General features: G+C 47.6%; 1 protein-coding gene across 1 annotated transcript in view; it reads left to right on the forward strand.

The window, feature by feature from the left end:
* Nucleotides 1-16,264, forward strand: part of ATP8B4 (ATPase phospholipid transporting 8B4 (putative)) — a 138,334-nt gene that overhangs the window by 103,878 nt on the left and 18,192 nt on the right. The window contains exons 14-17 of the mRNA XM_075575622.1: nt 2,307-2,515; nt 4,306-4,349; nt 7,170-7,335; nt 12,753-12,941. Coding sequence (XP_075431737.1) covers nt 2,307-2,515; nt 4,306-4,349; nt 7,170-7,335; nt 12,753-12,941 — 608 coding nt within the window. The remainder of the gene's footprint in view (nt 1-2,306; nt 2,516-4,305; nt 4,350-7,169; nt 7,336-12,752; nt 12,942-16,264) is intronic.

The raw sequence follows: 16,264 nt of genomic DNA on the forward strand, positions 1-16,264 counted from the left end.
CTGAAAATCTGACCCGGTTTTCCTCGGATTTTGTAGGCGCGCGCCTGCTGCAAGGGCGATCCGTGGCCACAGGATCAGGAGGAGGAGACAAGGCAGGGAGGCGTGACAGAGGCGTACCTGTGACGTCTCGTGAGCGGTCCGCCCCTCATTGGCTGAAGCGTTCGGGTGACCTAAAATTTTGTCACGCGAAAAATCGGTTTGCGCTCCTACGCACGCTCTACGGCCGTCCTCATTGAGGAACGGCCTTTTGTTCTCGTCGCGCTAAGTATGGACGCGGCCTAAGCTGTGATGCGGAATATCACACCCCGATCAAGTCCATGCCGGTTAACACCGAATCAGGATGCAATACCCAGCATCCCAGTTTAGGGCATTGCAGCTGATTAAGAAAGCGCAGTGTCTTATTCATGTCTTCACAACTAGATCTTCCCTTTCATATGCTTATAAGTAGCTTTCATTAACCAAGAAGGTTTTAACAGGAGCACCCGCCGGTTTCCCGCGGTATCCCCGCTTTCTCTTCATTTCTCCGCGTACTTGTCTGCGTTCGTCCGCTTCATAAGAGCACCGAGCGTATTTCGAAACCAGTGTAAAATGATAATACCTGGCGTGTTAATCCTGCTTGGAAGACGTTTGACCCGGTAGTTTGCACATGTAATTCTTGTCGTCTCTGAAAGCGTCTTCTTTCTGCTCGCAAAAAAACTTTTTTCCCATCATCTCACGCACACAACCCTTTCCTTTCATCCTCCGGAGAAGTTGAAGCCGCAGTAACATCTGTGCCGGATCAAAATAATGTAGACGTACCATTGTGTGTTTAGCACTGTGTCTAATAGAGCAAAACCAAGTCTCCTTGCTCTCACACCTTGAATCATTCTTTGGAAGGGTCCACATTAATTGCAGAGATTTCTTGATACTTGGTTAAAAGAAATGCATGGGGTTTCTATTAAGCTCCCTCTTCAGATAGATGCAGTCGGTGGTTGAAGAAACCTAAAACATGAGCGCTAATTACTCGAAATTCTTTGCCAGCGGCTAAATGCTGTGCGGACCTCATAGAAAGGTTTATATCTATGCTAGAGAAACAGAAATTCCTCCACAAGAAATCCCCTTTCCTCTAAACAGATACTAAATGTGTGGAGATGAGCAAACCTTTTACATCAGGGGTGTCAAACTCATTTCATATGGGGGACATGATTTTATTTCATTGTACTTCATTCGGGCTATACGCACCATGCATTTAAAACATACGCATATAAAACAGAGCTATATACTAGATATCAGCATGAAGCTCACTCTTCTCCCCCGCCCTCTTTCTCCCTCACTTCCCCACCTCCCACACTCTTATCTCCCCCTCCACACTCCCCTTATCTCCCCCTCCACACTCTTCATACTTCCAACCCCCTGACACTCTTCATATCTCCTCCCCCCCTCACTTTCTCCATATTTCTTCCCTCTCACACTCCCCATATATCCCCCAATCACACAATCCATATCTTCCCCCCTCACACTCTCCATATCTTTCCCCCCTCACACTCTCCATATCTTTCCCCCACACTCTCCATATTTCCCCCCTCACACTCTCCATATTTCCCCCCTCACACTCTCCATATCTTCCCCCTCACACTCTCCATATCTTTCCCCCACACTCTCCATATTTCCCCCCTCACACTCTCCATATCTTCCCCCTCACACTCTCCATATCTCCCCCTCACACTCTCCATATTTCCCCCCTCACACTCTCCATATCTTCCCCTCACACTCTCCATATCTCCCCCTCACACTCTCCATATTTCCCCCCTCACACTCTCCATATCTTCCCCCTCACACTCTCCATATCTTCCCCCTCACACTCTCCATATCTCCCCCTCACACTCTCCATATCTCCCCCCTCACACTCTCCATGTCTTCCCACCTCACACTCTCCATATCTCCCCCCTCACACTCTCCATATCTCCCCCCTCACACTCTCCATATCTCCCCCTCACATTCTCCATCTCTCTCCCCCCCCCCACTCTTCATATCATCCCCCCTCACACTCTTGCCAACTCCCATGCAATTTCATTTAACGTGCTTCTTTGCTACATTCTTCCACAGACAACTTAACTGGAACAGCGAAACGCGCAGGGGGAACCGCTGCGTTAACTAGTTATAATCGTGGTTCTTTTCTGACTTTTGGAATACAGATTATTTTCATTTGAAGTGAGATGCAAAGTATGAAGTACTGTGGGCGTTCTGCTGTTCTGGGGTCTTTTTTTCCCCCCTAACATTTTCCTTTTGTCTTTCTTTTTCTCCCTTTCTTATTGTTACTTCTAAAGCGTGGAAGTTATTCGTCTGGGACACAGCTACTTCATCAACTGGGACCGCAAAATGTTTTACGCCAAAAAAGGCACCCCCGCTGAGGCTCGGACCACCACGCTCAACGAGGAATTGGGGCAAATAGAATATATATTCTCGGACAAAACGGGGACCCTCACTCAGAACATAATGACGTTCAACAAGTGTTCAATTAACGGAAAAGTATATGGTAGGTCAGCGGCGTTACTCAATATTGTGTTTGCCGTGTCAGCGATTCAACTCCTGTGGACATCCATGTTTGGATAGTTTATTGTATAAAAAGTTAAAAAGTGTATGTGTGTCTCTATACTGTATACAGTATATATATATATATGAATGGCTGCACACACTGGGTTGAACGCCTCAGCAGGGGATAGGTGGGCATAACACTAGAAGATCTAAACAGTAAAAGTTTATTTAGTCATATTCCAACGTTTCCAATCGTTGCAATATATGTCTACATAATGGACTAAAAAAAACCTCCATAGAGAGTGCAGCCGTGCGGAGGCGCGCTGAGGCTGAGGGAAAGCGGGTGCTTTCCCTGGCCTTATTTCGCGTGCCGTTAGGGGGGCGTGTCGGGGGGCGGGCCAGTGACGTCATGGAGCTGGTTCGCCCTCATTGGGCGAACCCCTCACGTGACCGGCCCTGCGCTCCCGTGAGCGCGAAAAACTAAAATTGAAATGTCAGCTACGCTTCCGCACGCCTGCGGAAGCGTGAGCGAGCCCCTGCTAAAGCCGCTCTCATTGTGGCTGCAGGGGCTCACTGCCGAGCGCAAGGGCGCCTCAGCACGGGCCTTATTGTTTTAATCTTCTAGTGCTATGCTGGTATTTTTTTTTTCTTCACTTTTTGTGATCTTCACTTACTATTTTATATATATATATATATATATATATATATATATATATATATATATATTTATTTATTTATTTATATACATACGCACATACACACCAGGAAATTGTCACCGATGGTGGTGCTCTGTGGACCAGTACACAATCATTGGAATACTGTATAATAAAAGATTCCGCAGGACAGACACTCACCAAAAAGAAGGTTTATTATAATCCTCTCATCTACGTTTCGTCTCACTGCTTGAGAAAAGGCTCCGCAGTGAGACAAAACGCGGATGAGTGGATAACAGTAAACCTTCGTCTTTCTGGTGAGTGCATGCCATATATATATATATGGGTGGGTTTTCTGGCTATGCATCTTAACCCTGGCTGTGCTCAAAGCTGTGACCATGCAGCAAGCTTAAGCCTATAGGGAACCATGTTAAAAATGGTTTTTGAAGCAAAAAGTGGCACTGTGTGCTCATTTGCATGTCATTTCCCAGAATCCCTTGCTGCAGTGGAAGTACTGTGTGCTGGGTGATAATGGTGAAAGGCGGGGTTACAGACCTGCCTAAGACATGCAAATGAGCATACAGTTGTATTTCCATTTGCTATATGCTTTGCTGTGGAGGGTTTTTGTCACTTTTTTTTACTCACCATAACTTAACTAAGTATAAATATATATTTATATATATACATACACACATATACAGTATACATACTGTATATACTGTACATATCGATCTGCGGTAAAGATAAGATTCTATTACACAAAAGCACGTGATGACGCCTCCTGGCTCCTTCTGGTGCAACAACCAGCCGTCCTCACTGAATTGTTAATAAACTGGCTTCATTGTCTGTTTGCTGTACATGCAACAATATTGCACTGTCATTTCTCACACTGCCACCTACACCCGTTTTATTGCATTTATAAAATTGACCGTGTGTGCGTGCGTGTGTGTGTGCACAATATAAGGTATTACAGCCTGCAAAATAACCTTTATTACATTGCCAAAGCTGTAACCTGACAACACGCTGCTGTCGGATGAATACATACTGACCACTTGACCGCTACTTTAGGCCTGCTGCTCTTTTCGCTTCATTTCAAAGCTACTGTATAACCGCTCATCATTCTTGTTTTTGATTGCAGGGGAAGTGCGTGACGAACTAGGGCGTAAACTGGAAATCACTGAGGTATTGTATATTATATGTAAATACTTATGAAGACAAAAAATAAATACATTGTGGTATACAGTATGAGTGGGTGAATTGCAGTCTGTGCCGACAGCCAAAGATGGATGAGGATAGACTTCTGGTCCGTTCTGGCTGACTCTTTTTTTCATTTGGCCGTGGTCCTGTGATCCTGAAGACGTTGGTTTACCATTGAGACGTTTACGTTTGTCGGGAGATCACGATCGCAGCTAAACATAGCCTTGAAGAATGTTAGGCTCCATGTTCATTTCATTTTGGGGACCTCTTGGTTCCCGAGATACTTACCGATGAAGGCAGCGCTGGTACTTGCTGGTATTTAAATCCCCTGTGTCACATGGGCCAATAGGATGCTGCCACAGATATATGTATTTATGTGTGTATGTGTATGTCTTTATTTATATAGCGCCAAAAGTGTACTCAGCGCTTCACAAAGCATGCAGCACATGGAATTAAAATACTATGAGCGCAGCAAAATGCAGATGATATTGCGGCTTCCAATTGGCCTGCATAATGCGGAAGATTTAAACTGCCACTTTGTTTCTGGAGGGGACAGCAACACGCTACTTCGGGGGGCTACCCAGATCTTAAAATAGCACATTTAAGCTCAGCCCTTTGATTCCTAAAACAGAGTGAAAACATGGTCTGCTTTCCGCCGTACGGAAGCAGGTCTACCCCGTGGACTCAAGGCTGCCTCCCGGGAGGTCCCTTTCAGGTTCAATGTGCTGGACAGGATAGCTGGACAGACGTCTGGAGACAAATGAATAATTCGGACACACACAGTATCGTTCTCATTCACTGTCTGCTTTAATGGTCATATGCATCAGTTCTTATAGCCCTTTCGGGGCGTTATCACATATATGTAATTCATTCAGGTTGCCATGTACACTTAACAGAAGCCAGTTGTCCTTAACAATGCCATATTCCTTTCAGTTACCCCCCCAGCCCAGCTGTAGTTGCTATAGTTATCCTTAACAATGCCATTTTCTCTCAGCTAACCCCCAGTTGCCGTGGCTATCATACGTTGCTAACTGGACAGTTTGAATATTTTAGGATTCCGGTCAAAGAGGATATACGGGGCTTGATCTCAGCAGGGAGCAACTGTATTAGAAGTGACTTCTGGTCTCTGTGTTAAAACAGAGTTCCCATACTTTTTTCCTACAGCTATACACATTGTACCTGAGCTGACAAAAATGGAGCATATATTCTTAAACATATAAACATAGGACCCCTACCAAAATATACATTAACACAGAGAGTTCTGCCCATAGGAGCAATCCAAGCAATATCCTTCATGTGGGGTTTACAAAAAAAAATCAGTTCTGTAGTATTAGATAATACTTAGTTTTTTTAATTATTCAATAATTAATACAATATTTATTAGCTTTAATATACTGAGCATCCTTTGATTGCTGTACCAGGTTTTAGCCCATCTCCCCAGCAGTGCAAGATCTTTGTAACCCTTTCCTGTTTGTTATCATTTGTTGCCAATATTCCCAGCAGTTTGAGTGGCAAACTGTAACAATAGATAATGTTACCTTAGTAATATAAGAATACATTGTAGCACACTGACTGAAGGATTGATTGAAACGGAAAGGCAACCATTTAGTGAGCCCTGCGAAGCAGAATTTTGCTGATTGATCACGGGAGAACGAATCGATCGGCAGCTTAGGTAATTGGTTTTCAATAACGGTAATCAAAGGCGGCATATATTGATTTTTAAAGTGCTGCTTGGACTGCATCTTTAAGACAACATATTTATAATAAGCGCATCCTAGTTTTCATAGGTGGAATTTTCTGTATATAATAACCTTTAAAAGCATAAAAACAGATGACTCACATACTGTAATCTGCACTCGTCCCATGCTTACTGTAATATTGAGCAATGCTCTTGAGGTCTGGCTTCCTGATTCCGTTCTTAAAACTAAGGCTTCCCTTTTGTATATCTTAAGCAAATTTGATCACAGAACTTTACTTTTCCTAAGACTTAATTCTAAATACACTGCACCGTGCGGTTCTTTTTCCTCGCAGCCTGAGCCAGCGCACTGCCAGGGATAACTTTCTCTGCGCTTACTGTAAATGTTCTTAGTGCCACAGTTTGCAAACGGCATTCTTTCGGCAGATTAATGACTTGGAGGCTTAGCGCAGTGATGTGAAACAAGGCAAGCAATGAGTTGTGTTTACTAATGGACAAGCGACTTGTTTTACTATACACCACAGACTACACCACAGACTGTAATATCTTCATACGGATTATGCTGTTTATTTTTATTTTTAACCGTTGCTGTGTATTCACTGGGTGAAGAAAGGGACAAGTTCTAACCAGGCCATTTACAAAAGTGACTACAGGTATACCCTGCTTTAAGGACACTCACTTTAAGTACACTCGCGAGTAAGGACATATTGCCCAATAGGCAAATGGCAGCTGGCGCATGCGCCTGTCAGCACGTCCTGAACAGCAATACCGGCTCCATACCTGTACCAAAGCTGTGCGCAAGCGGGGAGACTATAGAGCCTGTTACACATGCGTTATTTACATCAGTTATGCACGTATATGATGATTGCAGTACAGTACATGCATCGATAAGTGGAAAAAAGGTAGTGCTTCACTTTAAGTACATTTTCGCTTTGCATACATGCTCCGGTCCCATTGCGTACGTTAATGCGGGGTATGCCTGTATAGCAAAGACCTAGAATCGTTTTGTACGTTTTTCCACTTGTTTCATTGCCGTTTTAGATTGCGTTCGCCTGAACTAACAGAAAAACATGTATTGATTTAAAAAAAACAATTATTTTGTTTTCCAGAAATCGGTGCCTGTGGACTTTTCCTTCAATCCCCTAGCTGATCGCAAGTTTCAGTTTTATGATCACAGCCTAATTGAGTCTATAAAGCTGGAAGACCCTCATGAACACGAGTTCTTCCGATTGCTCTCCCTCTGTCACACAGTCATGGCCGACGAGAAGAATGCAGGTTCGGAATAGCGTTTCGGCGTGTATATTTCTTCACATCACAGGGGGAAACCGGTTTGCGTAGCACAGCCCTAAATTAAGGAGTTTTTCCCGGCAAATGAAAATCCTGCTTGCGGATATATTCATGTGTCTCAGACAGGTCTGCAACCCTTTCTTTCCCCATTATCTCTAAGGCTGCGGTCCCAGTCATGACTGTGACCCGCGCGCCCGGCGGGGGGGAGCGGCGCGTGCACAGCGCTAACCGCGATCTGCGGTCTGAGGGGAGAGAGGGAGCTTGCGACGGGAGGGGGCGGGGTCGGGGATTTGCGGGGGCGTGGAGTAAACTCAATTTCCCCTGCCTCCCTGAAAAGCTGTCGTGCAGAGCAGGAGGAAATTGCGCGTCAGGGTAGCAACTGGGACCGGAGGTACTGGGGGGCGGAGTTTAATCGCACAGCGCACGCTGAGACGTGCGCTGTAGTAATTACTGGGACCGCAGCCTCAGCATACACTGCTGCCACTGCAGCCAGGGGATTCTGGGTAATGACATGCAAATGAGCACTCGCAGTGTGTCACTCTTGGCTTCTTATCCATTTTAATTTCAATGTCTAACTTTACCCAGGAATGTCGTTATTTTGATATCTCCAACCCTTGGATCCAACCGGTTATCTAGAACCGGATCTTTCTGTCAGCATGTTACCGTCCTTTCCCCCCCAACGCAAACACAGATGTTGCTCTCCTTCTCATATTTACCGTTGGATTTCCCATCCCGTGATTATGTGCTGATGCCAAAGCTGAGTTTTATATGAGTTCTTGGCAAATTCACGTTGCTGGTTATTTTTGAATGTGCTGAAAATTGTTAATTGACATCAATATTATTCCAGAGCAAGACGAACTTGCGACTTGTTGCAAACTTTTGATTCGAGGCAAACTTTTTTTTTTATATATATACTAGCTGAGAGACCCGGCGTTGCCCGGGATGTAAATGCGTAATAGGTAGTATTATTTATAAATCGTGGAACAATAGGTGACTGTTTGTTGTAAAGGTTGGATAATAATATTGAAAAGAAAGATGGAAGAAAATGTAATACGATGTTGTATAAAAATGGTTTATTGTAACCACACCACAGTACAATGTATATTTTGGTGCCATAAGTGATGTAAAAATCTGAGTCGTGTGTCCTGCTAGGGTGTGAGGCGGCGGGTGGCGCGTGGGTTGTGAGTGCTGTGTGCGAGTGGGGGTCCTGCTAGGGTGTGAGGCGGCGGGTGGTGCGTGGGTTGTGAGTGCTGTCTGTGAGTGGGGGTCCTGCTAGGGTGTGAGGTGGCGGGTGGCGCGTGGGTTGTGAGTGCTGTCTGTGAGTGGGGGTCCTGCAAGGGTGTGAGGCGGCGGCTGGCGCGTGGGTTGTGAGTGCTGTCTGTGAGTGGGGGTCCTGCTAGGGTGTGAGGCGGTGGGTCAGTGATGTCAGGGGGTAGGGGCGGGAGGCAGCAGGTGTGTGTGGCGGCAGGTATGTGTCGAGTGTAGCGGGTGTCTGTTGAGTGCGTGCAGCGGCTGTGAGGCGGTGGGTGAAAGGCAGAGGCGGCCGGAGTAAGGGCGGGTGAAAGGCAGAGGTGGGGGTGGGGAGGCGGTAAGGCGGGCATGAAGGCGAAGGGCGGCGGGAAGGGGAGGAGGGGGTGGAGGAGGGGGGCAAGGGGTGGAGGAGGGGGGCAAGGGGTGGAGGAGGGGGGAAGGGTTAGAGGAGGGGGGGGGGGAAGGGTTAGAGGAGGGGGGGGGAAGGGTTAGAGGAGGGGGGGGGAAGGGTTAGAGGAGGGGGGGGAAGGGTTAGAGGAGGGGGGGAAGGGTTAGAGGAGGGGGGGGAAGGGTTAGAGGAGGGGGGGAAGGGTTAGAGGAGGGGGGGAAGGTTAGAGGAGGGGGGGAAGGGTTAGAGGAGGGGGGGAAGGGGTTAGAGGAGGGGGGGAAGGGTTAGAGGAGGGGGGGGAAGGGAGGGGGGGGGAAGGGTTAGAGGAGGGGGGGAAGGGTTAGAGGAGGGGGTGGAAGTGTGGGAGGGGAAAGGGTAAAAAGAGGTGGAGGGAGGGGAAGAGGAGCGGAGGGGGGGGTCGAAAGGGGAGCGGAGGGGGGGTGAAGGGGAGCGGAGGGGGGGAAAGGGGAGCGGGGGGGGAAGGGGAGCGGGGGGGGGGGAAAGGGGGGGAGGGGAGAAGTGGTGGAAGGGGGAGGAGGGGGGGAGGTGGTGGAAAGGAGGAGAAGGGGGGAGGTGGTGGAAGGGGGAGAAGGGGGGAGGTAGTGGGAAGGGGGGAGGTGGTGGGAAGAGGAGGAGGGGGAAGGTGGTGGAAAGGGAGAGAAGGGGGGATGTGGTGGGAAGGGGAGGAGGGGGAAGGTGGTGGGAAGGGGGGGAGGTGGTGGGAAGGGGGGGAGGGTGGAGGTGGTGGGAAGGGGGGGAGGTGGTGGGAAGGGGGGGGAGGTGGTGGGAAGGGGGGGAGGTGGTGGGAAGGGGGGGAGGTGGTGGGAAGGGGGGAGGGGTGAGGTGGTGGGAAGGGGGAGGAGGTGGGAAGGCGGGGGGTGGGAGGCGGAGGGAAGGCGGGGGGTGGGAGGCGGTGGGAAGGGGGGGGGAGGCGGTGGGAAGGGGGGGTGGAGGGGAGGTGAAGGTGGGGGGTTGGAGGGGAGGTGAAGGGGGGGTGGAGGGGAGGTGAAGGTGGGGAGTGGAAGGGAGGTGAAGGGGGGGGGTGGAAGGGAGGTGAAGGGAGGTGAAGGGGGGGGGGGGTGGAAGGGAGGTGAAGGGGGGGGGGTGGAAGGGAGGTGAAGGGGGGGGTGGAGGGGAGGTGAAGGGGGGGTGGAGGGGGGGAGGTAAATGGGGAGGTGAGGGGGGGGAGGTAAATGGGGAGGTGAAGGGGGGTGGAAGGGAGAAGTGGAGTGAGGGGAGGTGAAAGGGGGGTGAGGGGAGGTGATGGGGGGTGAGGGGTGGTGAAGGCCGCTCACTCACCCGTCCGGCAGGTCCCACGTGGATCTGAGGCGGGAGGCAGCGTGTTGTGGCCGCTCTCCCGCTGTGTCCCGGGCGCTCGCTCGCTCCCCCGCTGACTGTAGCGGCGCCCGGGGGGGGTGGGGGGGAGTTATCGGGGAGACACTGACACTGGAGGGGAGGTGGAGGGGGGGTGAAGGGGGGGGTGGAGGGGAGGTGAAGGCCGCTCACTCACCCATCCGGCAGGTCCCACGTGGATCTGAGGCGGGAGGCAGCGTGTTGTGGCCGCTCCCCCGCTGTGTCCCGGGCGCCACCATCTTGGGCACTCGGCGCCGCGAGGCAGCCTGCCTGGCCACTGGCTGTTCCCCCGCCCGGGGAGGGGTGAGTTGTAGCGCCGGGGAGGGGGGGGCATGTATATGTGTGGGGGGGGAGAGGTGGGAGATATAGAGGGGGGGTCTCGCACGGCCGCTGACACTGGGTGGGGGGGGGGAGGGGCGCTGAAGGGGTAATAATGGTGTGTGTGTCCCGCTGAATGTAGTTGCGCCGGGGGAGGGGGGGGTCGGGGTGAAAGCGCGGGAGACACGGGGAGAGGAGGAGGTGCGCGCGGGTGCTGCTAACTGTGAGCCCCGCTACTGTATGTAACAGTGTGTGTGTGTGTGTGTGTGTGTGTGTGTGTGTGTGTGTGTGTGTGTGTGTGTGTGTGTGTGTGTGTGTCACTGTGTGTGTGTGTCACTGTGTGTGTGTCTGTCATTGTGTGTGTGTGTCCCTGTGTGTGTGTCCCTGTGTGTGTGTGTCCCTGTGTGTGTGTGTCCCTGTGTGTCCTTTGGCCCGTCACTCCGCCTCAGGCCAATGAGAGGTGTGCGGGGGCGGGCCAAGGGACCAATCAGATTTCCCCTAGGGACACCGGACATCCAGGCAGGCAGGCAGGCAGGCAAACATACAGTGCTTTCACTAATATAGTATAAGATATATATATATATATATATATATATATATATATATATATATATATATATATATATATATATATATATATATATATATATACATACAAACTACGGTTAAATTTGCCAAGTTCTCATTGGCTTATGAAAAACCTCATAGCTTAATGCTAAGGCCGCGCTTATAGTGTGCACGATGGCGATCCGACGGATGAGTGTCACCCGTTGCCGTCACCGCTAGTGAAAGTTGTATTTCGCTTTCCGGCGACGTTGCGGGGGACCAGGTCTTTAATTGGTTGAAAGGCTGTCACATGTGGCGACAGCCTCTGAAAAATCGAATTTGACCGGCTACAAGAATTTGTGCCGCCAGCGTCGCTCCCGTCGCTCCCTCTCATCGCGCTTACTATAAGCGCACGCAACGGCGGCAATACACTTGTCACTATAAGCGCAGCCTAAGAAGTCATTGCATTTTTCTTTCATTTTGCTTATTTTTGGCTTTTGAAATTCGCTTAAGCTTTAAAAAAAACAAAATCATTTTTTTTTAAAAGTCACACGGTTTCTATTTTGCTGCTTTAAACAAACGAAATAGTGAATTAAAAAAAATATTTGTGCCGTTTCCCTAGAACTTTTTGTCTCCGAAAGTTTAAGCGACATATTTGCGGGTATTGTGAACGTTCCGAAAGTTTGCTGCAACCTGCGGTGAAGCGAGTCTTCACCTTCACACATTCCTATGCAAAATGGTGGATCAGCGCTATTACAAACCGGCTTCATCTCAGCACGGGCTGGAATCTACTTCTGTTTTTTTCAAATTGCCATTTTCCATGGAGACGTCGTATTGTAGTGCAGGGGTGCGTAAACTTCCCCCCCCCCCCCCCTGCACCCCCCCTGCATAATGTTCCCAACTGCTCACGGGCCGCGGGGTCATGTGACGGCACATTGCTATGGTACCGTGACGTCGCGTGACCCTGTTTCCATGACGACGCGTCGCTGGAAGCCAAGGTAAGTAAGCTACAGAGGCCATTTAATTGAAATGCCTTAGGGAAGAGCGCGGGGCCTCTGTAACCGCCTCGCCCCCTTCCCCGCTGGAAAATCTCGCACCCCTGTTACAGTGGACCAGAATGCACTGAGATTTGAAGGGCGTAAACAAGGACTGGACTCCTAGTCTCATGGTGACATGGAGCCCGGGTTGGCAACACTGGATCAGGATAAATATTTAAACCTGGCAGCAATTTGTAAGCAAAACATTTTGTGACCCAGTCCGTGGGCTCTCGCCTTTAATTCCTATTTATCCTTGCATATTCAGACATAAAAATGGCAGCTAGATAATATGTATGAGATCTGTTGGCTTGTGATAGGTTTTAAATATATATTGCCATGCTCAGTAGCACTCCTCTTTGACACTTATATGCTTATATATATGTTGTGGTTATTTTGGGGGTTCAATATGAGCTTGTAGGTGTCCTGTATGCTTGTGATAGGGACCAGATATTTTTTTTTTACATAACGGTTTGTTAATTCAGATATTTTTTTCCCCCTCTGGCACACCGTAGGAGAGCTGGTTTACCAAGTGCAGTCCCCTGATGAAGGAGCACTAGTAACGGCAGCCAGAAACTTCGGCTTCATTTTTAAATCCCGCACGCCTGAAACCATCACCGTGGAGGAGATGGGAAAAAACGTCACCTATCAACTATTAGCGATATTAGATTTCAACAACATCCGGAAAAGAATGTCTGTAATAGGTAACAGGCCCTTGAGGGCAGCGTTTATTCCATGGGATTAATAAAAACCTAAATGTTATGTGTTTGTAACAAAACAACAAGACCTTTTTTAAGAAGTAAAACCTAAACTTAAAGCAGTAACCCCTCTACTCAATTTTTTGTTCACCCCCCATTGTTCAACTCGGTGACCCCCTTGGTTCCCCAGATACTTAAAGGAGTAATCCAAGCCATTTTCTTATTTTCTTATTTTTTTTAAACATAGGATTGAAGCAGGGGTCTCCAGAGCTGAACCCCGTTAATTTCTACTCCGGGGACCCCCTGCTTCCCGAGTTACGGACCTCCAAAGGGGGTGCCGGTATCTCAACAAAGTTTAAAGCTCTGGCGTCACGCGGGCCAATAGGAAAGCCGCACCTGATGACGTCACAGCTTGCATCATGTGAGGAAGTGCTTCTTCACTGAAGGGGGGGGTGGGTTCATGGAGTAGACTCCCAACAGAGGTGGAAAGGGCCAATATAGTAAGGTTAAACACAAGGATATCCTAAATATGCATGAAAACTAAGGATCAAATAAGGTCTGAGGTTTTATAGCAGGTAGAAAAATGGTCCGGAAAGTGGGTCCTGGTGTCAAATTCTGTGTTTCTATCATTCCCTTCTGGAAAATAAATATTTAAAATAACACTCGGATGAAGAATTTTGGTAGATCTTAACAATGCGCCATATTGGAATCATTCCATTATTTCCTCCCTCTGCACAGAAACATATGGAAGCATAATCATAAATAGTTCACCTTTACATTGTATCATGGTTACATTGTAGCATGGAATTATGGTTACATTGTATCATTGCACGTTGTATCGTCGGTGCATTGTGTCATGGTTACATTGTATCACGTTTACATTGTTGCATTGTATCGTTGTTCCATTGTATCATGTTACATTGCGGTGTGGTTGCATTGTATCATTGTTACATTGTGGCATGGTTACATTGTATAATTGGTACATTGGGGCATGGCTACATTTTATCATTGTTACATTGCGGCATGGTCACATTGTGGCATGGGTACATTGTTACATTGTGGCGTGCTACATTGTAGCAATGTGACATGGTTACATTGTGTCGTTTTTACATGTTATCGTTGTTACATTGTATCGTTGTTACATTGTGGCATGATTTCATTGCGTCATTGTTACATTGTGGCATATTGCATTGTATAATTGTTACATTGTGGCATGGTTACGTTGTATCATTGGCACATTGGGGCATGACTGCATTTTATCGTTGTTACATTGTAGCATTGTTACATTGTGCCGTGCTACAGTGTATCATTGTTACATTGTGGCGTGCTACATTGTATCGTTGTGGCATGTTTACATTGTATCATTGCCCCTTTTTTTTAAACAAAAATGCTGGTTACTTAAGTGGGAATTGTTTTTCTCTGGAAGGTTGCAGGCAATGTTACTATAAGTCCTCATACAATAACTGTACTGGGACTGGGCACAATTAAGTCAAATTCTCATTTGTGAAAGAAAAACAGACCAACAAAGGGCACTATGAAAAGATTCCAAAATACAGAAAAAGCCATTAATGATAATATATATATATATATATATATAATGTTTGTTTACTGCTATGCATTCTTTAGTTGTGTCCTAACAATGCATAATAATTATTTTATTTAAAATACACATTTAGAGGACCAACATTAGAGTTGTTAGTAGATTAAATCTGGGGGGCTTAACTCCAGTCATCAAGCCCCCCCAACAGGTCAGGTTTTCAGGATATCCCTGCTTCTGTACAGGTGGCTCATTCAGTCCCTGCGTCAGCAGAGGTGGCTCATCAGGCCCTGCTTCAGCACAGGTGGCTGAATCAGAGGGGCCGTCTTCGACTGAACCTCTGATTGAGCTACCTGTGCTGAAGCAAGGATTTCCTTAAAACCTGACCTGTTGGGGGGGGGGTGCGGGGGAGGCGGCTTGAAGACTGGCGTTGAGCACCCTTGGATTAAATGATAGAGTTCAGAGCTTTTAAAACCTCTTGGGTTTCTTCTACAAGTGTGTTTAACAGTAAATACAGTTGTGCATCAGCTGTATTTCATCTTACATAGAATTAATATAATGTGAATTTGGAAAACGAGCTCATTTGGATTTTCCACCTCTCTGATGTTGATATATATATTTTTTTCAAAGTAAACCAAGTTCCAATTCACCAATATTCCCATATTCCAAATTTACCGTCCTTTCTGAGCCAGCAAACCCATTACTTCTAGACGTTATTTCTTGCAGCTTAGAGCGCTCAAGGTTTACTTATGCAATGTCAAAAGGAAAAAAAACATTCAGCTCCTAAAACACAAATTGGCTGTAAGCTGTGGTTGTCCTCAGAGACTTTCTAACCAAAACCATGAATAGGCCGAGATCTCTGTTCTTCATCACGATGCTGTATCCTCCCCTTTCGTGTCTGCTAATCCACACGGAGACAAGCAAGGCCAATAAACATGTGTTTTCCCCATTCAGCCGTTTCTGGGCAGAAATGTATGAAATCCATGGGTCTACCTTTTTTTTAAATAAATCGTAACATTATTTGTAGTAAATGGTGCACATTTTGTACAGCAAAATGCTATTGGGGGAGAACAAGACGCACACATGTCATACATCTTCAAAGGTGGCAGTGCTTTCAATGCATTGTTGTCTGCTCCTTTCTGAGCATTGAAGGTATTACGGGCCATATTTGCTAAGTGGTGCTGCTCCATTAGACACTGTGGCCTGTTCTTTTGAAGGTGTCTTGTAGGCTAGCACTGCCTATTAAACATGGCCCTACAAGTGTATATGGTCTTGGTACTTGAATCTGCTTTTCCTAATGTTGGCGTAGACCAGGGGGTGGTGAACGCCAGTCCTCAAAGGCCACCAACAGGTCAATGTTTCAGGATATCCCTGCTTCAGCACAGGTGGCTCAATCATTGAGCCACCTGCTTCAGCACAGGTGGCTCAATCATTGAGCCACCTCTGCTGAAGCTGGGACTGATGGCGCCACCGGTGCTAAAGCTCTGATATCCTGAAAACCTGACCTGTTGGTGGCCCTTGAGGACTGGCGATGGCCACCCCCTGGCGTAGACCTTTGGACAGCGCTGGATATGAAAGTGCAAAATGTAGAATAGTGACAATTGAGTGTAACCGAGAATTTCTAGTGTTCATTGCATAGTAAATAGTACACACCATATACAGTCATACCCCGCCTTAAGGACACTCACTTTAAGTACACTCGCGAGTAAGGACATATTGCCCAATAGGCAAATGGCACCTCACGCATGCGCCTGTCAGCACGTCCTGAACAGCAATACCGGCTCCCTACCTG

The sequence above is a fragment of the Ascaphus truei genome, chromosome 18, assembly GCF_040206685.1.
Source record: "Ascaphus truei isolate aAscTru1 chromosome 18, aAscTru1.hap1, whole genome shotgun sequence".
Taxonomy (NCBI): Eukaryota; Metazoa; Chordata; class Amphibia; order Anura; family Ascaphidae; genus Ascaphus; species Ascaphus truei.